Source organism: Mus musculus, chromosome 9, assembly GCF_000001635.26.
Source record: "Mus musculus strain C57BL/6J chromosome 9, GRCm38.p6 C57BL/6J".
NCBI classification, from domain to species: Eukaryota; Metazoa; Chordata; class Mammalia; order Rodentia; family Muridae; genus Mus; species Mus musculus.
This window is the reverse complement of record NC_000075.6, coordinates 95,135,126-95,159,205: the sequence shown is the minus strand read 5'-3', so window position 1 is coordinate 95,159,205 and position 24,080 is coordinate 95,135,126. Positions and strand designations below refer to the sequence as shown.

The following is a 24,080-nucleotide window of genomic DNA, read 5'->3' as shown; positions in this document are numbered from 1 at the left end:
TGGATCCCTTTGGAGGAGTAGACCCATTATTGGAACAAAGGCTGGCATGTCTGATCCAACCAGGTCCTGGTCCAGAAGCCACTGAGCTGGAAGTTTACCAAGTGCGTGACTGACCCTTCCTGAGCCAGTATTTGACTATCTTCGATACACAGTCAGTGCCCCTGGGCAACGAGATCAATGTCCACAGCTAAGACAACCTTCAAGGCCAGATTGCCCACAACCAGCATTTGCGAGATTAACTCAATCAAATTGCTAAAAGTGAGCAATGCTTAAAAAAAAACTACACACACACACACCTTGTCATAAGATACCACCTGATTTTAAAAGACGGATAAGGCTGAAAATGAGCTGCAAAAACCCCCACTGAGAGATCTATTTTTAATCATGCAGGCTAGGGATAGCATGTCTGCCGTGGAGTCAAGTGGCAGGCCACACATGCGTGTACACAGACGCAAGGAAATATTTGCCTGTTCTTGAGAAGATTGCTCCCTCTTCCCATCTCACCTCTCTGTGAGCAAGCTGTCAAAGCACTCCTCAGATGCTAGGTAACATACGCCTCAAATGTTAGCAACAGAAAAATTACTGCAATATTACAAGAGATGCCACTGTGGTCCACGGCACTGTGACTTTGGAGTGCTCAAATCGGCAACTATCCTATTTTCTAATCTTTTTTTTTTTAATTCACCAAAATGACTGATACGGACAGTTTAGACACCCAGCTGTGGAGGCAAAGGCTTTTTAACCTATGTAGTGAATCCCATAGACACAACACGAGGAAAAGTTATAGATATTTTCTCTTGTTTTCATCCTTGGTTCAGGAGACTGACTGTGTGTGGTCACAAGCACATGAGCATGTGAGTGGCAGGAAATATGAAAGTCTTTTAGGTGGAGCTGCCAGGAGCAGGTGTGCAGTCTTTTAAAATTCTTTTCTTTTCCTAGCAAAGTATGGGAACAAAAGGGTGGGAGGTAAGTCCGTTCTCAGAAGAAGATGTTCTGCCAACATGTAACTCGAGAGGGGGTCAAAAGTAATTTTCGACAGCTTGGCAAGAGCTGCCATGAGTGGGCCTTGGTCAAGCCAATGACATATGTGGTGTTGGCTGCAGTAGCAGAATACTAGAGACAGCTGTGGGGTTCTCAGTTATGTTCCTTCATGATGAAGGAGACCTTCTGCTGGGACCTGGGGCTTTTGGGTCATTTGTCTGTCACTGTTTTGGTGTCAAAGGCGTTTACCTAAAAAGGGAAGCCTTTTTGTTTGCTTTCTGTACACTTAAAACGTAAGAGGAGGTTTGTTGCTTCCTGGGGGTGGGGTGTGTGGAGGAGTTTAACCCATGCTGCCTCTACGGCCCGGGGACTTTCTGTCTATGAGCAGAGATCTGAGCAATAGTCCATCTTAACCAGAGGCTCTCAAAATGTGGGCAGAGACCCCTTTGGCAAACGGCTCTCTCTAAAAACAATCACATTATAATTCATAACAGTAGCAAACTTATAGTTATGAAGTATCAGTGAAAATAATATTATGGTTGGGGGTCACCACATCACGAGGAACTGTATTAAAGGGGTGCAGCTTTAGGAAGGGTGACAGCCACCACTCAAAGGGGTAGTGATCAATAGCTGGCTCTGCTTGCAAGTTATGGCTGAAAGGATGGCTTACCCATCAAACCCATACAACTCCCGCAATAATTATGATTCCAGCTTTTGTGTTGGACACTATTTAAATGAGTGATTACTTACAAAAAATGACAGCAGGGAGAAAAATCATGAAAATTGGCTTCCCTCAATGGATAGATCCACTTACACCTCATATTGGGATAATTTATGCTTGTTTTCTCTGATGTCATCTGTTGTTCAGGTCACAATTAGTCACGATCTGCATTAACTGAAGGGTGCTCTGTGTACTGGCAGGGGGAAGCATGTTATTTGGGAAAGTGCCTATGCACACTGAGCTTTCAATAATGGTACAAGAGATTATTTGCAAAAATGTACCATTTATTTCCCAAACAATTGAAACTCTTTTCATTCTCCTAGGGCTTTGTGAAGGAATATGTTTTCTTTACTAATACACAAACCGTCAGGACTTAAAGAGAATGGGGGCAAATATTTATTCTTGCTGTATAGTGCTCTTCGCTTGAAGCAAAGGATAATATTTTCATATATATTAAGAAATGTCTCTTTTATAGGCCACAATATAGATCTTTTGGAAAATCCAATGTGGACATCTCATTTATAAGATTTAATGATCAGGATATTAACATTAAAAATCTGTTACAATGCCACCAAATATAAGGGGTATATGTATTCACAATGGCGAGACAGTAATCCATGTTGGCTTTTTGAAATTCTTGATGCAGATTGGGGTCCTTTGCCTGTTTCTGTGTAATTTGGTGACTCTAACATTTAGGGAGCAACAAGAATGGTACCTATTACTAGCTTTCTGTCTGAAAAAACAACAGCAATAACAGCAACAACAACCACAGCAACAAAATATTTCCTGGAATGTGATTTTTTTCCTTTGTGCCAAACATGTCTGGTCCTGCATAGTCTTTTATACTTACATAATTTCCCCAGTCTTACTACTTTCTTGTTTTAGTGCATCAGGAAGGGGTGGAAGTATTGTGTTGTTCTTTAAAAGAAAAAAGCCAGCCAGATAATGATAATTACAGCACTCTGAAGTATTTATCCTGATGACAAGGGCAAACGACAACTTGTATAACAGTCAGATGAGAGAAAGAGTACCCAGAAAGCTCTGGAACATCTCTTTCAGTAACAGGGTGGATGGAAGACTGGATATGGATCGGACTTGGAGGAGGACTCTTGAGATCAGCTTGGGAAATGGCTGTGATGCGCCTGTGTGATGGGCCCCAAACTAGTGCAGCTGAGAGTTAGAGCTTGGTGGCGGGATACCTGAAGTGTCATTTTGGTTTCCATGATGTTTTAATCCAAGAGTAGAAGGAAAAGACAGAGCCTTGAGTAGTAAGAAAGGAAAATCTTTAAGGAAGCATAGTTGCCTCTGACATTTAGGACAAAGAAAGGCAAGCTTCCATCTGTGGGATGGCTCAGTGCAAAAAGGCGTGTGCCACCAGGTTTGATGATCTGGGTTCAGTGTAAGGTGCAGTGGGGTACACATGCTTCTGAACACACACACACACACACACACACACACACACATTGTACTTAAAACAAACAAAGGAACAAACACTTTTACAAAGGAAGATGAGCCTGGAAATGCCTGTCCATAAAATTGGTGGGAAATGTCCAAACAGTACAAAGCTGGAAGACATGGATAAGAACTTTACAAGAACGAGGAGGGCACCAACAATCAACAGTATCAGCTGCTGCTAAAAGACAGATCAGAACAGAGCGGGCAGTAAGCAGCCCATTGTTTGGTAAAGCGGTGGCCCCTGGGTACCTACAAGCTGCACTGGGAAAGAGGGGAGCCAGGTAGCAGTTTTAGCAGCTAGAACAAAAGAATAGTCTGTAAGATCAAAGTTCTGAGGCCTTGACCAGGAAGAGACAGTGACCTGTGAGGGGTTGTGAAGTCACCGGAGGGTTTTAATCATGTCATCGTTGTTAAGCAGTTAGAACTTATGCATTTAAAAGTTATGTTCAGAAGATTTAGTTGGAAGGTTGACTAAGGAAGAAAGGAAAAAGGGTAGAAGCTGATTGGTTTTGATGTTTGACAGATTTATGGGAGCAGTTCCCACTCAATATCTTCTGCACTCTCTGTGAGGCAGAGGCAAGTTCAGTTGTTCAGAGTGAGAAGTCAGAGGACTGGAGATTTGGGGAAAGTCGGGTTATGCTATGAAGTCATTGAAGACAAGGTAATGAGATGTGGAGTGGGGGGTGGTGGGTCTGTTAGAGGTTGGTGATCCAACGATAATATGGAAGGCAGAAGCCAGTCTTTACATGCATGTGGCTCCCTAGTACAACCATTCAGACTGAGTTTAGGACATTAACCCAACCAAGCTGTTGTTGCTCAGGAAACAAAGGGTAGGAATGTTGCTGCATGGGTAGAGGGTTCTGGAACATCTGCAGGGTTGTTGTGAAATGGAGAAGCAGGGTCCCACCTGGTCAAAGAGGAATGTGGGGGAAGGGTTGTGCTGGGGAGCCAGGGTCTCTATCAGCTAGAAGAGGGGCCTCATTTACTGGCATGGTGCCTTTAACATGGGCTAGGGAAAGCATATGTTCCTTTGAAAGTTGCAACTTGTGTTTTTTAGGCACTGAGTACAAAGAATTTCTTTTGGAATTAAAATAAATGAGAAAGAGAAATGGATCCAACTTTCAACAGTTTCCTTTCCCCTCAGGTTCGCAGGAGGCCCAACAGCAGACAAACAAACCAGGGAAGTCCAGGCTAAGGCCTGTTCTTATGTGAATACGAACTTCTTCTGATATGCCAGGTGCAGAAGAAGAAGCTTGTTGGAAAAGCCTGTCTTTCCTCTTCCCTTGACCAAGGAAGAAGAGAGGCATTGTCTGGGAGAGTTGCTGTCCAGGCTAGGAGAAAGCAGAGGTAAAGGACGAATAACCAAACCCTGTTCAAGCAGGGTCCTCACCCTGTTTGTCTGTCATCCCTGGGAAAAAGAGATCTGAGCTAACTGCCAGAGAAAACAGGTTCATGATGCTGTAAAACAGAACTTTTGCTCATTCTAGAGTGTTGTTCCTTCCTCTGAACTATGTGGCCTTTTGACATTACTTTTATAAAAACATGTAGATAAGATGAATTAGAGAAGTAATGGCACATTCGCTACATAGAAAGCAATAGAAAAATAGTAATGAGATAATTTACAGTCAGACTTCACAGCACTTTTTAGCAGAGTCCCCAATTTTCTTCTTCAAATGATGACTAATATGAAGTCTAATCCCCTCTCCCTAGAGAGGCAAACAACCAGTCATTTCTGCTTACCAACCAGACCTCAAATAAAAAGAAATGGTTTAACCTAACCGCTCAGGGACCAACCTGTACCATAACCACAGAGCCGATACAGCTGCAGGAATCTCAGAACACGTTGGTGTGTGAACTGAGATGAGGGATCGGGTTCCCCTCTGCAGGGAACACCCTTGAGGGTCAGAGCGCATCCTTTTCTACAAGCATAGCTGCCAAGTCTTGAGGGCTTCCATGGAGCAAGGGGCTCTCTGCCTGGCTAACCAGGTGGGAGGGTAGGAAGGTAACCCACACAGTTTTGTTTACATCGACAAATGGAATCATTAAAAAGATAAGAAGGGAAGCTAAGGTGATATTTATTTGAAAAAAGCAGATAATGGGAAAAATGAAACAACAATTCCTCAAAGAGAATTCATTCAAAGAAAACACCACCATTTTAGGCTAAATCAGCAATCAAGTGGAAACTATGTGTCTTTCAAGTCTAGTGTTACAAAGTGTAGGATAGGGAAATGGCCCTTGAAAAAGGGAGTCCTGGTCCCAGAGGTTAGTCTTAGCTTTGCTGAGCCTCAGTGTATCTACCTCTTAGGATCCAGTGTTGCTCCTGGTCTGTCGTATGACAGAGAGGCTACCAAGCATTGTTACTGTCTGTCTTCCATCCACAGCCACCCTGATTGGTGGGGGACAGCTGTCTTTTCAGCTCTTTTCCCAAATGCTGGAGATGTGCCTCTGGGTAATGTGGAGCGAACAGCTCCTGATTTGTCCTGGAAATGATTGTTGAATGGGGCAAAGTTGAGGGAAAAATACATTTGTAAGGTGACAATCAATCCAAAGAGCCTCGTAGATTAGATGACGAGTTTGGGACTTCTCAAGAGTGAGGCAAGACTGCTTTCCTGTTTCTTTGAGAAGGAAGGGAAAGGCAGGCCATGTTGGGCGCTATGTCTGAAGTTAGGCAGCTAATTTAGGGCAGTATGCTGGACTTTATATCATGCCCTTTCATATTTATGCATGATTTTTGTGACCAAATTACATCAAGTTAAGGTGTCAATTACCTCCTGGTAGGCCAGGAAGGCACACCTGTTCAGTACATGCCATCAAACAGACCTATTACATCTTACTGAATTTGTAAGGATAAACATATGGCAAACACCCCTTAAGTTCTGGAAGACAGATTTCAAACACATAATGGAGAACAGGAGCCTTCTTCTGCTGCTCAAATAAAACCATAAAGAAATATTTATTACTTTTGAAATAAGTAGCTTTAGTTTGGCTAAAAAGAGGACTTATTCTCACAGAAACTCTGCAGTGTGGCTTTGGATGAAAAACTGTAACACCAGCTCTAATTTCCAAGCCTCTTGAAACCATGGAGAAGGTAATGTAAAACTCGGGTTTTCAGGATGGGTCAGCTCTTACACAAACTTGCACGCAGGCTGAATTGGTTTTGGGAAGCTGCTTTTGTAGCAGAAGAACAAGGAGGGAGCTTCCTTTAACAGACAAAGACACGGGTCCTTGAAGGACTGGTTCAAGATCACATGGCCTGATCCCCTGACCCCATATCTTTCTGCTGGAGACCTCTGGAGCTGAACTGCATGGTCTTGAATATGATGAGTTTTGTTTCTATTTGGGAAACACCTGACTTTTCCTACAGTGGGCATTCTATTCACTTGAATAAAGGCACTTGTATACATAATGGTTACAGTCACAATTTATGATAGAAAATATGGGCAGTATTCTACTAGGTGGTGAAGCAGAGGAAGCCAGTGACCCCAGGACTCTTTTGCCTGCAGCCAAACGCACCCCTTCCTTCCCTCCCTCCCTCCCTCCCTCCCTCCTTCCCTCCCTCCCTCCTTTCTTCTCTCCCTACGATACTCTGTCCTCAGCTCTTGAAACACTAGAGAGCAAGTAGTCTCATCTCTGAATGTTGATCTTCTTTTCCAAAGCAAGCTGAGATAAAACAAAAATATTTTGCTGGGAGAGTATGTAGCTGGGTTTCATTGTATCCAGAGATCAGAGGGGCAGTAGTAAGATCACTTACTGCCCCTGGACAGAGCCTAGGAAGGCTCTTCTATAGAAAAAGGGGAAGGCTATGGGGTGATTATGGGGAAGCAGTATCAATTCATGCCCTTGAGTAATAACAGCCCACCCCCATCCTCTAAGCTCTTTGTTACACATGCTGAGTACAGCCGTGGGAGTCTCACCCAGCCCCTGCAAGGTAGAGATTATCATTGTCATCATCCTTATTTTAAAGATCAGGGTCCAGAGAGTTCAAGAGGTTCCCCTCACATCACATAGCTGGTAAGTGCCAATGGTGTGAACTGAGCTGTCTGACTCATGCTGTGCTGCCTCAGGCTAATGAGTCTGAACTTGGCTTGGGAGGATGTGGTGCAGCCGTGCCTATTCATAACATGAGCTAGCCTGAGGTGAATTTCAGTGAGGTCTGCAGACAGAAGACAAGTTGATGAGACCAAATTAGCGCAAAGTACTGAAATAAATGTTCTGCCTCTTCTTCGCGCAGGGTGTTAACTGTGGAGTGCTCCTCTGTAAGAGAGCTGCAGGAAGGGAGATAGCAAGTTCACTAGAGAACACCACCTGTGAGGCAAGTGGCTTGCTTATTCTCAAGATCTGGCTCAGCGTGAGCACCTCAAAAATGAGTTTCCCTGGGTGAGAGGGAGCTTCACCTCTTAGTGTCCTTCCCCTAGTCTGTGACTATGACTAGTGTCATCCAGCTGGACACCTATGGCCACCTGGACCCCTGCTTCCTTACAGCCTGGCTCTTTCTCTCTGTAGCTCTGACGTCCCCACAAATACCACACCCAATCCTGAGGATGGAGGGCAACAATTTCCTAGCTCTTGCCTCTTTCCTGTCTCTTCCCGTTGTAAGTACCATAATTAGGTACCCCGTGACTTCTCCCAAATCAGTGTTAGGTCAATCTTCCTAAAAGCAGCTTCTGTCATTCCTGTTTGGATGTAGCTCCTGATTCTTCATTGTCTCCCAAATTGCATTCAGACAAATCCCCCAGGACTCAGAGCTTAGGCTCTTTACAAATTTCACTTCATGTGGCTCCTCAGAGTCTCTTCTACTGGCCAGTCCTCAATGTGCCAGGCTGCAGCTCTCACTTCCTGCCAAGCACACATAACACTTGCCCCTCTTGTCTTCTCTCTGAATGTGGCTTTGCCTGGAGACAGTGAGCACACCTAGTGTTCGTTTGACTTATACGGATTTTGCTCGCTCCAGTTGGACATTACAGTTTTTGTGTAGGACACATGTGACTGTGCTCATTTAATGGATTTAAAAAACCGTGGCTTGGAGGGGGCAGGTTGGAGGGGGCAGGGAGCCTGAGGTTTCGTATCCAAGAAGTCAGAACCTTAACTTGTGCTTTGTACCCATCCTCCCCATCCAAGAACCTGTCAAGTTCTACCTTCCTCTCCCAGTCCAGCTCAAAGGCATCACCTCTGTACTTTTCCAAAACCAAGGGATGAGGGCTCTCCTCTGAGGTTGTATAGCAACTTCTCTAACTTGCTGACAACTTAAAACAATTGGGGGAAAAGCCTGAGAATTCCTGCACGAGGGCACAACAGGGCACAACGCCAACAGAGCTCAGGCATTCAGGATCTTTTGAACATGACCACTTCTGACCACTTCAAGGAATGATGTTTGTTTTTTAGTTTTTTTTTTTTTGTTTGTTTGTTTTGTTTTGTTTTCATATTTTTTCAGCCCAAGCACAAACACATGCATGCCCTGACACCAGCGACACAAATAATATTTATTTCTAATTCTGCAATGTGCTCTGATGTATTAAAAACTTCTGGGTAAGAGCCTACCAAACTGATTGCGAGACCTACTTATGAGTCCAGAAGAGAAGTTTGGAAAATCTCGAACTGAAATCTCCCTAAAGCCCCCCCAGTCTTCTTAGCCATTTGCCACAGCCTGGGCTCACCAGAGAAACAGGCTCAGCAGGAATTTAGGTGCATTTCCTACTGGAAACACAAACATTCCCGACAAGGCTGGGTCAGGAAGGGGAAGCCTTAGCCAGCCAGAGGACATCAGCTCCTTGCAGGAAGGCCAAAGGTGGCCATGTCACAGGGGCCATGTCACAGTGAGGCATCTTGGAGGAGTGACATTTGTGGGAACCAAAGATGCAGGCGGAAAGATTTCTCAAATGCTGTGTCTGAAGACTGAGAGGAAAATTACATGCTCATCATAATCTTGGATATACTGGGAAATCAGCAGGAATTTAAAAATAATAAAAATGTAATACATTTTTTTTTTTGGTTTCTATCTGCATAGAGCGTCTGCAGGCCTTCAGGCCTGTAAACCTGTCACTGAATTTAGTATCATTTCAACTTTATGAAGCACTTGATGTTTGCGAAGCGCTTGTACAATTACCAATCACCATACTGTTCATCTTCTGAGCATTGTAGCTCACAGACGGGCCCGAGGACTTCACATATAGAGTGAAGGGATTTTTTTTCCTCTCAAAAGGAGAAACATTGGTCAAGTCAATTAAAGAGCAGGCTTCTGAGCTTGCACGACTGGAGCTGCTTAAGATATGGGGTGCTTGCTTCTGGAGTTCCCTTCACCTCTCAGCACCCTGAACCTGCCATGCCGGCAGCCTCTCCAGACAGGTACCAGCATGCGACACTTGTGAGGACCCAGAAGGACTCAGTGCACGCGGAACAGGAGAGAGAAAGGCGCTTGTAACCCAAGCCTGGGCCAGCAGCACATGAGATGCGGAGGACAGTGCTGGTTGGCAGATGCTAGAGAAAAGCCGAGAGGACAGCACAGAGCTGTTGCAGACCCTTCCAGTGACCGCTCCTTGGCACACACTGGGAGCTCAGGCATGGGTTTGCATAGCATCCTGTGTCCTGGCTGTGTTTACAGGCAACTCGTCAACGAAACCCAGTACACTGCTGCCTTTCAAGGAATTTTGAGGAAATAGCTTCCAGGGGTGTCAAAGGCAATGGGTTCAGGATGTGTCTGCTTCCTTTGGGAGGAAGGTGGCTCCCCTGGGCTTCTTCCCCTACTTTTGAAGGACAGCAACATTAGCTCTTCTGTAGGCAACAAGTTGCCCTGGGGGCTGAATGTGACTGAAATGCTGGTGACATTGTAGTTTACCTGCTAAACTTCAAAAAGCACCTTTTTTTTTTCATTGAAAGCGAATTTTGACCCACACACTTTCCGTTAGGTTAGTTAAGGCCTCTGTCAGAAATCCTGCAGTCTCTGCGAGTAGATTGCTAGTCAAATGCCAGATCAGCTGCATTTTTAGCCTGAAAGCATTCTACTTAACCTTGGCCGGAATACTTATACCACTGGATCATCTTCATTAGGGGAAATATAAGACTCAATCTCTTCATGGGAGGATACTTTTGTATTTTAACACATTTATGTTTTAGCATACACGTCGAAGGCCCCAGCACATCATTCAAAGTAGGAATGAGACCGTCACCACCCTAACGTTTACCCAAGCAGGAAACTGGCGGGTATTTGGGAAACAACTCTCTGAGATCGTTTTGTTCTCCCTGTCACATCACCATAGTACACCTGGTCACTAGTCATTATTGTTCTATCAACGGTTCGTTCTCCCTGTCATATCCATATACTTAGTCACTAGATATCATATCAAAGGCACCAGGTGGCTCTGTGCTTAAGCATGCTTCTGCTCTTAAGAAGGAAAGTCTTTTTCTTGCCCATGACGTGCGTGACTTACAACCTGTGTATGGAGAATGATCCTCCATGGTGCTGGCGCTCTCCCTGTCTCCCCTGAGCTGGTGCCCATTATAACCCTTTATGGCTTCCACAGCTCCTTTACAATTCAGCTATCTGTGCGGCCAGAAATCATCTGTTGAAGCCTAACCCCCAGGAGTGGAGTGGCACGGAGAGGCAGGGCCTTTGGGAAGTGCTCCCATCACAGGGCTCTGCTCTCATGAATGGGACTTCCATCCCTATGGAAAGGACCCGGTGATCCCTTTACTTCTGGGGCTTCAGAAGAGGCTTTAAGATATACCCTGGCCCCCAATACCCAAGGAAGAAAAATCAAGAAAATGCAAGTGAAACACCTGCCCTTTTTATGAAGGAAGACACTGAAATCAAGTCCAATCCTGGAAGTATTCAGTGTGTAAGTGCCTGATAAATGACTCTCACGGAAATGAGTGAAAGACACTTTGGTTCAGTGTTAGCCACCCAAGCCACCAGACAACATATAAATCAATCACAGTAAGAGAGAATTCTTTTCCTCTTCCTCTTCCTTCCCTCTAACTCTTTCTAAGACAGGCTCTCCCTGGAACTCATACAGAACTTTGGTCTTGAACTCACAGAGATCCACTTGCCTCTGCCTCCCAAGTGCTGGGATCAAAGGCGTGCACCACCACACATTCTGCTGAGGATTCTTACAGTCACTGTAAGTGTGGAATACATAAATGCTTTCCTTACTGGAAATTAGCTTGTCCCCCACACACTGCCTTTCATCTCTTTCTTCTGGTTCTCCTGCCCTTGCATGCTTTCTTTTATCCATGGATAACCACATCTGTCACTGATTTTCCATCTTGTTACTCTCCTTGTTTAGGACACTCAAGCTCCCTTCTCGCTATTGAATTCCACTTTCAGAAACTTCAACTCCTCCATGGACCCTTTTCCACACGACAGAAAGAATGGTAATTATCACTCCATCAAGCCCTTCCTCTGTTAAGCATCAATGCAGTTAGCTTTGTCCACACATTTATGAAGTGGTGTAACATCACTGAGGGGGTGTCATCAACATCTCCACCCTGTGAAGGAAATGTTAATTAAGGGCGGTCTCTGCTGTGTGGGCTCTACAACAGCTTCATAGACAGGCAGGTGCTGAGGAACTGCTGTCTTCCAGAGACACCAGGTTCTGCCTCCTGCAGGTGGTAATCTGTGTAGCCAGCAGCAGCCAGTTCATGCTGATAATGTGTCTCTGGTAGCTCATGAACTTGTTGGCAACTTGAATATGCCCTGGCTGCCACAGTTGAGGAGTGACTAAGTAACAATTAAATTTTAAACAGAAGACACCAGCCCTCACCGGGAAGAAAAAAAAATATGAAAGTGAAATTCAATACTGGCAACAATGAGGCAGTATATGTATTTGATCTTGAAAGAATTTCCATTTTTTTCCTTTGAATATTTTTAAACGAAATGACAGAGTACTAACCTAGAAATCATCAACCTGACATCACTTCACTAATGGTAACACAGCACAGCATCACCTACAAGGGGCAATTCAAAGGCTTCCTTTATCATGGGAGGTACAAGAGGAATAATTATCATCAAAGCCTCGTATTGCTTCCATTGTGGAATCAAAAAAAAATTACTGCTCTTCTCTATCAAGTCCGAATTGCTATCTATGGTGTAATTTTCAGAAAAAAAACCATAACTATAGGAGGATGGTTCGTAACTTAGGAAAGATTAAACGTGAAACAACTGTGTGTGTAGCACAGAGAGAAAAAAGAGCAACTTAGACCCCATCCTGAATGGAGATAGAATGGGAATTATGGCTGGCTCACAGCCTACATGAAGCCTTTTGCTTACAGAGACTGAAGTCTTCCTTATGCTATTAAAAAAATTGCTGTTTTAACTGAACATTGATACTGGGATATAAAATAATGGCAGCTGGGCAAGTCTCAGACACCAAGTGATAATGAGCGTTAGATGCACTAGATGATGCTGTTCTCTTAGATCTGTGGCTGTCAATAAGTAGTAAAGTTAACAGAACTCTACCATTTACTAAGCATCACTCCAAGTGCCCCAAGTGAATTCTTCTAATGATCAAAACAAGCCAAACTATTATGTAACCAGTCCTGGGTAGGCAACAACAACAGATCATAGATGATTTAAGCCAAAAGGCAAAGGAGTCATGGTCGAGAATCAATGCCCAACCATTAAAGCAGATCTTCTCTATTTGATAAAAAGTAACAGTGGGACATCTGAGTGTGCCTTTATCTATTCTAGAAATGCCTTCCTAAAAGGATGCTATAAACCAGAAATCTTCAAACAAAACCATATTAGAGCACAGGCTCTGTGGAATTTGTCACATCATGCATCCACCGCCTAGGATCCCACTGGCCCATGGAAATCTCTTGGTAATTATGTAATAAATCAAAGAATGAATCAGTGAGGGATGTCTAAGACACTGCTGTATATTGGGAAAATACTCAATAGATTGCTTTGGTGTTGGAGTTTAAAGGAATTTGTAAATCTATTTTCTATAAAAAGAAGAGCTATGTTTTGACTTCGTGGTTATATAAATCACAATTTTCATTTTGTTTGCTTAAAGTGAACGTGAAATGAGAAAGCATTCTCATCTAATAGAGATATTATTAAAAACATGTTTATGGGAAAAAGAGAAAAACATTGTAGTGGGCTTTAAGCTCCTGTACAACCTAGGGCTATTGTGGAAAACTCAGTCACCATCTTCTGACCCTGATTTTCACAATCAGGATTGGAGGCTGTGGTGTTTTGACAACACTTCAGAGGGCTTAATCTGTAGTCATATGTACTTTGTAGGAGAACTTACTCCAACTATTGATTTAGGCTGTAGGGTTTTGAGAAAATAGCACTTGTTGAGTGTATTCATTGTTTTGGTTCTGAGATGCTACTGAGTGGGTTGCTTTTAGCAAGAGGCTTTTAGTAACTAGTCAGCTTTCTCATGGAGTCAGACAAAGTAAGGGATAACATGCATTCATCCTATGACATGAGAAGGAAGCAGGGAAGATCCATGTTATGACTTGAACATGGCAGTACAAAGTCCCTTGTGTTTCCACCAAAAATTCATGAGAACCCAGAGGCCTAGGAAGATGGCCTTTTCTTGTAGTTAATTTTACTTTGTTGTATTTTGATGACTCAAGTCAAGGGCTAGACACAAGCTTTTTCAGCAATGGCACCTATGAATCCCAAGGGACTGACTGAGAGGTGGCAGGGTGAGGGTGAGGGGGCAGCTGTCCTGCTCTCCTGCTCCATCCAAGAGTGCACTTCCTGGTCAGCTTCATCAGGGAAGCAGATACAGGGGCTGTAGGCACTCTTCTATTAGAAAGCCACCAGGGATATCTTCATGGAGAGCCTTCAGGAAGTGGATTATTTTTGCTTGTCTCAAATATGTACCAATCATGGTGCTTCTCGAAACCACTTTGGGATCATCTGATTACATTTTGCTAGTGAACATAATCTGTAGCCCCTTAAACACATCCCCCTTACCCCCAAGTCTCTTTCTCACTCACGATTTCAGGATTATTTGGGGCCAACACTCACTTCAAAATGGTGGTGAATAGCAGAACCTCATGAGGGACAACCATGCCCACTTACTATGTTTGCCTCTGAAACCCACTGTGTCAAGTGGCACACAGTGGGTACTCTAATGTGTTACTCACACCTTCTGCTATGGTTCCTGCTTGCTAATGAAAATAAAATGTGCCTCATTCCCAGACTGGTAAAGCTTTTAATGAACTACTAAAGAAATGATGACATTAAAATCACTAAAAATAATGTCAGACACATGTGCAGCAATAGCATCTCACAACATATCAAAGATACTGGAGCTCAGTAGATGGACCACATGAATCAGGAGACGGGTTCTTCAGATAGGCACATTGAGTTGACTATGTTATTGGCTTTAGGTACATCAGCAACAATGGACATCTCAGAAGAGCCTTTTCCTCCTTTGGGCTCAGTGCCTCCGTTATATAGGAAAGGTCCTTGTCCCTCTGGAACACTGTATAAGGCAAACTCAAATCATTCACGAAGTCTAGAGCACTACTCCAACAAATGACTCATAACTGCTTCAACCAGTCAGCATAGGGAAACTGCGTTGCTGGGAATCATCATTTGGAATGGAAATTGCTGTTCATGATATTCATACCTAGGAATTAACATAAGTGTGACTGTGTGGGATAGAAAGCATTGTCAAGTTTTAGGAGAAGTTTTCTTTTTTTCCTTATCTGTTTATCTGTCCCCCTGCTATGATTAGTATACTGTCTCATTTAAGTCTACCAAATATGTGGTCTCAAATAATATGGGAGAACAACAAAAGATACACAATGTCTATTTCTCCTGGAGTGGAGTTCCAAAAATTCATACTTCAGGGTCACAGGGAGTCTTTCCAGCAGGAACATACAAGAGTCACAGCATCCACACATCCTGCACTGGGCCTCTCATCTGGTGGGTATCTGGTGGGTGTCTTAGGGTTTCTATTGTGAAGAGATATCATGACCAGGGCAACTCATATAAAGGACAACATTTAACTGGGGCCAGTATACAACTCACATGGTTAGTCCATTGTCATTACAGCAGGAATCATGGTGGTTCACAGGCAGATATGGAAGAGAGAGTGCCACTGGACCTGGATTGAGCATCGGAAACCTCAAAGTCTACCCTCAGTGACATACTTCCTTCTCCAAGGCCATGCCTACTCCAACTAGGTCACACCCCCTAGTAGTGGTACTCCCTGTGAGCCTCTGAGAGATCTCTACCCACATGGTTTTCTGAAATTTTATTACTGGGTCAATTTGCCAACTCATTGTTATCTCTGAGCATTCTTCATACCATGTAAAATGCTGGCAAGCACACACTAAGTTCTTACACTCTTTGATGTTGGCACAGGGAAAGTGCTCAAAATGATTTTATGCTGCCCTTTTTATTTTGGAAAAGGTCATTTTTTATCTAATGTCATTCACTTTTGTAGGACTAATATATACACATGTTTAAGGAGAACGATGATAAATGACAGAATGGAAAAAGACTCCACGAAGCAGACAGCCCAGCACGACCATTAGTCATGAAGAAGGCGTGCATGATTCCAGTACCAGCTGTAACACCCTGACACTAAGCAAATAATTCTATGCAGTGTCTTAAAATATGAATAAGGATTCATCCATTTTAGTGTCCCACCTGCTCATTATATGAGATTGTCAGTGAGGTTGATAGGTGGTTCTAACATTTTGGGTTTGGTCTTAATAGAACTAGCATGTAAATGGTGGGATTAGATGCATTTAGTCACCCACACAGAGCAGATGCAGCTTCTAAGCCAGGGCCAGACTGAACATAGCAGTTCAGTTGAGTGGTGGACCATAAAGTGCCTACATGCAATATCTGGGTCATTTGAGTTTATCCTTTAAGAGGTTGGACTGCTTTCAACCATGAAAAATAATCCTCCCTTGTATGAAGTAGATAATCATCTTAATTAAACCAGAATCTTAGCCATGAAATTTTGAGCTCCTGTGTTATTAATGAGTTGCAAAATTCCAGTGCTTACAGTAGAAAATTAATGAAACAAACAAACAAACACACAAACACATTTATTTCTCCCTTTGTATGGTAGGGACTAGGAAAAGGGAAACCAACCGTAGACTTTAGACCAGTTAAAATACCTGAAATCCAGGTTAGCTTTGTATGTCTGTCTGTCTCCAGAGTGAGATAAATAGGTCAAGGGGCTATGCATCGGTGTCTACATGGGGTAGCCTAGATAAAAACCACTATGCCTGGGCCTAATTGAAGACTCATTTAGTAACCTTCAGATAATTAATAGACATCTTGCTACTTCAATACCTGAAGTGAAGGTGCCCTGTATAGAAAACATTGCCTGCTTGTTTGCTGCCTGTCTGGTGTTCATTCATTCATTCATTCTTCATTTGTTCATTCATTCAACAAATATTTATTGAGCGGGAGTCCCCTCCTTGCTAGGCATTGTTCTATGCTATAAGAAAAAACACAGAACAAGAACAGACCCGAATCTCCATCTCCAGAAAGAATATATCCTTGTCAGAAGAGGCAATTAAAACAAAGTCCATGGTATATTGGAAGGTACTACTGTAGGAAAATTCTAAAGCAGGGGGAAAATGAAGTGAATGCCATGGGTACTTCCTAACAGAGCCAGGGAGGTCCTGCAGAGGAGGAATGAGAGAGCGGAAGGACAGAGGCATTTTAGTCTGAGGGGAGCGCTAGCGAGAAGCTGGCCCTGGCACATTCTAGGCACTCGGGGACAGGCTGTGACTTTAGTCTTCTCCTGGCTAGGACAGGACATTCCACTCCATGGGAACATGGGAATCCAGAACTTTGATATCTGGTTTACATTTCTGCTTCCTTTGAGCTTGGTTAGACTGAGTCTATTCCCTCGGGAGATTGGAGTACTTAAAGTCCCTTGGTTTTCTACTCCTGAAATGTTGAAGATATGACTTGTTTCATGGTGCTAGGAACTGAACCGAGGACCTCACACCTTCTGACTGCTCTATTGTTTTGTTATATTTCCAGCCAAAACTTTGAAGATATGACTTGGAAACTTAGCGGCTCCTTCATGGTAGTGTTCTCTGTGTGACCAGCACTGACCTCTAACCCTGATATCAAGTGAATATTGTCAACAGGTATTTGAGAGGTGAGTGTACTACATGGTGAGGAATCAGGTTGGCTCCTTGTCTAAAGGACAACTGCATGATCTCCTTGAGACATGGGGTTTTATAAGTAATGTAAGAGAATCATTCACAGCGAGCTAGGGTTTTGGAGAGACCTGGGCTTGAATCATGGAATTGAATGTTACCAGCAGTGGGATAATGGGATGTTAGTTATACAAGTGATCTGGGAGTCTGGCTTTCTGTCACACGGACAGAAAGAGTGGTTATGAGATCCATGAAGTGCAGTGTCTCACAGTGGCCTGGGGCTCAGTAGCATTTGTTTGCCTATCACCCCCTTATGTCTAAATTTCTTCTTTCTGCTGCATGATTCAGAATCGCTGCCCATGTTGAATTGTAATGAGATTGTCATTAATCATCAATTTTGGCACCATAGGCTTCCAATACCACAGTTGAACAGGAGAACCCAGGTTACTATACTGAGTCCGACCTTGGAAATACAAGAGACTAACCATTGATCTCTTCATGTGTGTTCTCAACTCTCCCCACTCCAACTTCCTGCAGAGAAGAAAGTGAGGTAGTGAATGGAAAGCCTTGGCCAGTTCTCATCTTCATTAAGTATGCATTTGTATGACACCCACTCTCTCCCCAATCACTGTAAGTTTGAGGAAAACTTTTATGAGAATATATGAGTGAATTGCTTAATGACATGGAAAAGTAAAACAAAAAAATTTATGTGAGCTCCAGTGGTTTGTTTTATTGCTAATAATGATGAAATAATGAGCCATTCTTGAGTCTGAACATTGGGCATCAACTACGTAGGAACGGGGACTCTAATGGCTAGATTTCTAAGAGTGTACTCCGCTAGTCAATTAAACCCTAGCTTAGACATTGCTGCCAAAAGCATTTTGTAGATAGGGCTGAATGTACAATCAGTTGATTTTAAGTGAAATAAATTATCCAGTGGGCCTCTTGTAATTAGTAGCAAAGCCTTAAAAGCAGAACTGAAGCTGCTCTGCAGGACTCTGCCTCAAGATTACAGCATTAGCAGCTTCCCTAGTTCCTAGGCTGAGAGTCGGCCCTTCAGATTGCATGCTTGGGAGTTTCCTCAATGACACACACCGGTTCCTTGAAATGGGTCTGTATATGCATATAAACATACATAAATTACTTCCAGCAGTGTGGTTCCTGTTTTCATGGAGAACTTTATCTAATTTAGGTGTGTTCTAAGGCTTGTTAATTCTTTCTCTCTTGTCAAAAATTCCCCTTTTATGGAGCTAGGGATAAAATTCAGGACTTTTCATGTTAGGCAAGTGTCCTATTATTGAACTACCTTCTCAGTTCTTCTCAGTAGGAAGCTGAGGCAGGATGATGTCAAGTTCAAGGCCTGCCTGGACTGTAGACTGAGTTCAAGACCAGTATGGGTAACTTAGTAAGATGCTACCTCAAGATTAAAATATATACATATATTTTATATACTATCTATCTATCTATCTATCTATCTATCTATCTATCTATCTATCTCTCTCTCTCTCTCTCTCTCTCTATCTCTCTCTCTATCTCTCTCTATCTCTATCTATCTATCTATCTATCTATCTATCTACCTACCTATCTACCTATCATCTATCTATCTATCTATCTATCTATCTATCTATCTATCTATCTATCTATCTATCAATGGTGAGGCCCATCTAAAATGTGAAAGATCCTGGTCTTAAACCCTCAGTACTATAAAAATAAGCAAACATTCTTTATCTTGCTTTAATTATATGATGGTATTCTAACATATGAGGGATCAACAGCTCCGTACTATATAGTCCATTTCTATCAGTACCCTAAACTGTCCTTTGGTCAAGGCTAGGCAACCTGATCCAGTGAGGAACTGTCCCTACATTGGCAGTGACTGGTATGGTCTAACCTGATAGGGTTAGGGTCACCTGGAACATCAACAGGGTTTAGAGTGGCCAACAGAGTGAATGTAAATGCTAAATCCATAACTTGTCTAAAAATATACCTGTATCAAGAGGTCAGAGAGTTGGAACCGGTTGGCATGCTCCTCCTCCCCAGGTAAAATTCAGACCTTAACTAGGGCACAAACCCCTGTTGTGTATGAAAAAATATATTTGTGCAATGACGGCTGCACTGCAGTTTCCAGAAGGAATGCACAGGAGGACAAATTGCAACGCAGAGAGATATTACAGAGAGGATAAATCTGCTTTCATTTCTACTAGGATGTCCTTAATCGTATGGAAATAAACCTTTGGTGGAAAGTGAGATTAAAAACTATGACATCATCTAAATTTAGAGCCACTGCTTGGAGCAAAAAATTTGAGTGGGCTCCAAATTTCATTTTCTTGTCTCCGAGTTAATTTTTCTACTTTATTTCTTTTTCTCCATTGCAAAGCTGCTTCACAGCACTTTCAGAATTTGGAGGACGAAAGTAAAAAACCTCGTACTGGGTTTCTGATTTCCCATTTCCTAGCTGTGTATTTCATTAGGTGTTTGCTTCAATCATTTCTCATACCTTCCTATAAATTTGGTTATCAGAGACTGAAATCAATGGCAGGAGCCAATCCTGTTCCTGGAAGAGAGGTTCAGCAGGAGTATAAGCCTGCAACACCCTGCCAAGATTACAAATCCCCCTAGGTTCAGGAAGGTTCCAGGTAACTAAAGGCTAGAGCAAGCAAGAGGTTGCCAATGACTATGATGCACCGCCCTTTGCAGCATGGTAACATGGATTGCCCACACAAATGCAGGACTGACATGAGGGAAGGCATCTGGCCACAGACAGCAGAGAGATGTGTTTAACAAGAACAAAGCTCCAAGTTTTGCCCTCCACAGAACCATGTGATGCTGGGGCACTACAGGGATGCTTCCCAATTTGCACATGAACATCCTCTTGCTTACCCCTGCATCTTCTTGCATCTTCATTCCTTCTTAGTCTTCCCTTCTAATTTCCCGGCCTTCCTCCAATCTGCTTTCCTTTCATCCCTGATGTGAATTTATGATATTGCTCACTGCCTCACTCCCTTCTATCATAGTTTCCTCTTCTTTATCTGTTTGCTGACTTCTATCAAACATCCAAAAAAAGATCCTGTTTTTGATCTCACCTTCTCCTCTCCCATTGATGTGTTGTGGCTTTAATTGTTGCTTTGGGTTTTAATCACACAGTGAATGACTTTTTCCTACTAAAAGGAGAGGGATTTTGTCATTGCAGAAAGCCAGCTGTGAAGACCAAACACATTCAGTTCACAGCAATTGTCTGTTTTCTCCCGAATGGTGCTCCTGACTGGATTAGCCATGGGCTGCTTGCTTCTACAGGGCACAGCACTTCAGCCTGATTTTTCAACCCTCAAACTCACATGGCAGAGCATGTCTGAGAAGCTGCATTCACCGTGATGGTGATGGGTAGAATTGTAAAAACAAACAATGATTTTCAGAGGAAAGAGTTTACCTCAGTGTTCCTGAGGGGAAATTAAAGAGTGGCGCTATTTTATACTATGACGAAGCCGACTCCCAGTCCCCAGTTCATCATTTTACACAGGAAACAAAGGCATACAGTGGGCTCCTGGGAGGCAGGTATAGCTGGGTCCTGTCCAAGCCCATCAGACCAACCAGAGACTGCAAAGGCCACTGAGACTGTAGAGTGGAGCCAGTGATCTCTAGCCAACCCAACTGGAAGTAAGGTCTTTCTATAGAAAAACAAAATATATAAGTTCTTCAGCACCATACGATTTTGTTATCTGACATTAGAAAATATCGGATCACCACAAAAAAATCATCACACGCCTTTGACACTTTGCCTTTTCAAACCTTGTCTACCATTTCAACCATGGTCCACATTGTTCTAGATTTTGAAATCACTCCTCGATGTAAGTTTGCCTGTGGATTTACTTTACCTTTGTGTGCTCCTCAGGATACAGGCCTCACTCCTCCATGATGGGGTGTGGAGTAGCCTGCCCCTCCAGGAGGAGCTGCCAGGCTCTCATTACAAAGGATACTTGTGGTCAAATCCATACCACATTCTGAAGAGCTGTGCACTCTCTGTCTTCGTCATGTTTTTGTCCAACTTATTTGCTTCCTGGAAAGAGACCATAGAAAATGGTACATCTTAAATATGTGTCAAACCAAATCCAATTTAACTACATCATTAAAGAAACATTTAAAAAAAAGCCTAGGCATGTTCATCTTAATGGTCAAAGAGTTTTCAAATTATCTCAGAGATCTTTCTGTGTAGATGAAAGTTGTTGGCACAATTCAGTATTTGCTTTCTTAATCATCTCAATTTTATTAAGTAGCTAAGAGATGTCACTTTTGGCCATCAGTGTCAAAGCTGCTTCTGTCCAAGGGTGTTGTGGGAACATGGCAGTCCATGTAAGTCAAATCTGAGTGTCATTTATTTATGGATTACTGGGAAATTACTAAAGAACAGCCTTATAATTGTGACACCGGTTTATGCACATTTTTTGATATGTCACTTTTAAAGGCTGTGATTGGGTTTTTAAAAAAATTATTTATTATTATATGTAAGTACACTGTAGCTATCTTTAGAGGCACCAGAAGAGGGAGTCAGATCTTGTTAAGGATGGTTGTGAGCCACCATGTGGTTGCTGGGATTTGAACTTAGGCTGTGATTGGGTTTTGACACCTTTCTGTTAGGATTAGAAACAGTTCAAAGAGACGCTCCTGATGGTAAGCCATTAAGAATTATAGATTTGACTGTTCTCCCCCCCCCCCACAAACACCATAAAGGAAGGGAGAAGGAAACAAAGATAAAAGAGAAACACGATGTATTTGATGGCATGAAGTGGAGAGGCAGAGGAAGAAGGCAAATGGAAACACTTTGTGCTAAAGATACTTGCACTGTGGTAAGCTGGATCTTCCACAGCATTTCATATCTGCATCTTCCATTTTGCATATTAAGGAAAGTAGATTCTACTCAATTTCAATTGTGATGGACACATATACTGGACTTAGTGTGGATTTTCTGCTTTGTCTGGGCCCTGAATTTCCACTCCAAACTATTCTATGACTTGGCTGATCTGGAATAGAGTGAGCATTGTTCTGATGGATGATAGTGTATGGGAGACCATGAAAACCCCACCCACTACACCAAAGTCAGCCCCTCCCAAGATGGTTTGATTTTTTTTTTTTAATTTAACTTGTTTGTTGCTCTTTCACAGCCAGCTCCATTACTGATAACAATGAATAGCTACATTCTGCTCTGTAAAATCTCTACCAGTACACACTACAGCTCCAAGAAAAGGGACTACAGAGAAGGCAAGTGTGTCCCATTGTTACTTAACTGTTACCCTTTGCCAGAAACGATGCAGCAGAGACTCACACTGAATCCAAACCCAAACACATCATCCTTGTGTATTAAGATCTCTAGGTTCAAAATGTAAAGCTTCCTATGTGATTCTTGATATTTGATATACCATGGCAAACAATGAGGACAGATGAGCTAGACAGTTCCTTGAAGGTGCCCTAAAGCCAACCTTTCTCGGTTTTGTTGTTGTTGTTGTTATTTGACACAGCTTCTCATTATGTAGCATTGGCTCTCCTGGGACTTGCTGTGTAGACCAGGCTGTCCCAAACTCATGGACCACTACCTGCCTCCGCTTCTGCCTCCTGAATACTGGGGTTAAAGACCTATGCCGCCACTTCAAACCTTCTATAATGACCATTGAGAAAAAAATTATCAACAGGGTAATGTTTTCACACAGGTTCATGTTAGACCTCATTTTCCATTCCTAATCCTTTCATGAGACCCTGTTGTCTATTATGGGCATTATGGGTTGCCATGCCTTGGTCACAGTAGTTAGAATTTCTTCCCATTTCCCTCTAAAGGAAATGTAGTCGTCTGGCTCAGTATCCCTGTGCTTCTCTACATCTCTCTGTAGCCCTGTTCACCTAACAGTGTCAGAGCAACCGCTTCACACAGCAGTTTCTGCATCACAAGGCGACCCAGGCAAGCTGTTTGGGGGCGGGGGCTCCACTGCCCACATCATTGCAGGGCTAAGGTTCCAGAGCAAAACTCATCATAAACAGAAGTAGTTCAAAAAGCTCTGTACCAAATGTGGAAGCTTTCTGTCTCCTTTTCTCAGTTTCCTTAAGTATGAGGACTTTGGGGGGTTTTACCCATCAATGGGCATGGCTGATTTCCATGGCAAAGTAGGAGTAGCACCTACTAATTAAGTAACAGTCACTAAGTAAAGTGTTGAAACCATAACCACGTCCCCAGACTTTTTTAAAGAAAGGTTGAGGAGGTAAGCTGGGTGGTGTTTGGAGGCTCAGCTGCCAGCCTTCAACAGCCCAGCTGAGTGACTTTGCAGTAATGACAGTTCCTAGCTATTGAATGCTCATTAACTTCCAGGCAGCGTGCTTGTCACATTATCCAGCCATTAGTTTTTCCAATCATTATTTTTCAATTTCCACCACAATCCATCTAGGTTGGTTGAGTTGTAGCTATTTTGCACTTAAGGACCTAGAGACCCCCAGAGAAGGGAAGCCATGAACACAGTCACCCAGTTAGCAAGAAACAGCAGGGAGTCAAGTCTGGGACTGAATTGCTAGACGCTAAAGATGGTGTTTCCTCTAAGTGTTTCTGTCTCATATTAAACTGTGGAAAGCATAACCATTCTTTAATGCACAGCATAATTTCATAGCTCTTCTTTTTCTCCCTCCTCTCTCTTTCTTTCTTCCTTCCTCAGATTCTTTCATAGGCTGACCTCAAACTTCACATCCTCCTGCCTCAGCCTCCCAAAAGCTAGGAGTATAGCATACTCAATAGGAGTTACAGTTTCTGGTCTCTAAGGAACTAAAACTATTTGGAATTACTGTATTTGAATTACTG

General features: G+C 42.9%; 1 protein-coding gene across 2 annotated transcripts in view; it reads right to left on the bottom strand.

Moving 5' to 3' along the window:
• The window catches only part of Slc9a9 (solute carrier family 9 (sodium/hydrogen exchanger), member 9), a 560,897-nt gene that overhangs the window by 71,248 nt on the left and 465,569 nt on the right, over window positions 1–24,080 (bottom strand). Inside the window, exon 14 of one of the 2 annotated variants that reach the window (XR_003947936.1) lies at window positions 21,124–21,305. Coding sequence is in view for 1 of the 2 variants with exons in the window: in NM_177909.5 (NP_808577.3) it covers window positions 21,226–21,305 (80 nt within the window). In the remaining variant the exon portion in view is untranslated. The remainder of the gene's footprint in view (window positions 1–21,123; window positions 21,306–24,080) is intronic. The other variant, NM_177909.5, reaches the window with a different exon arrangement.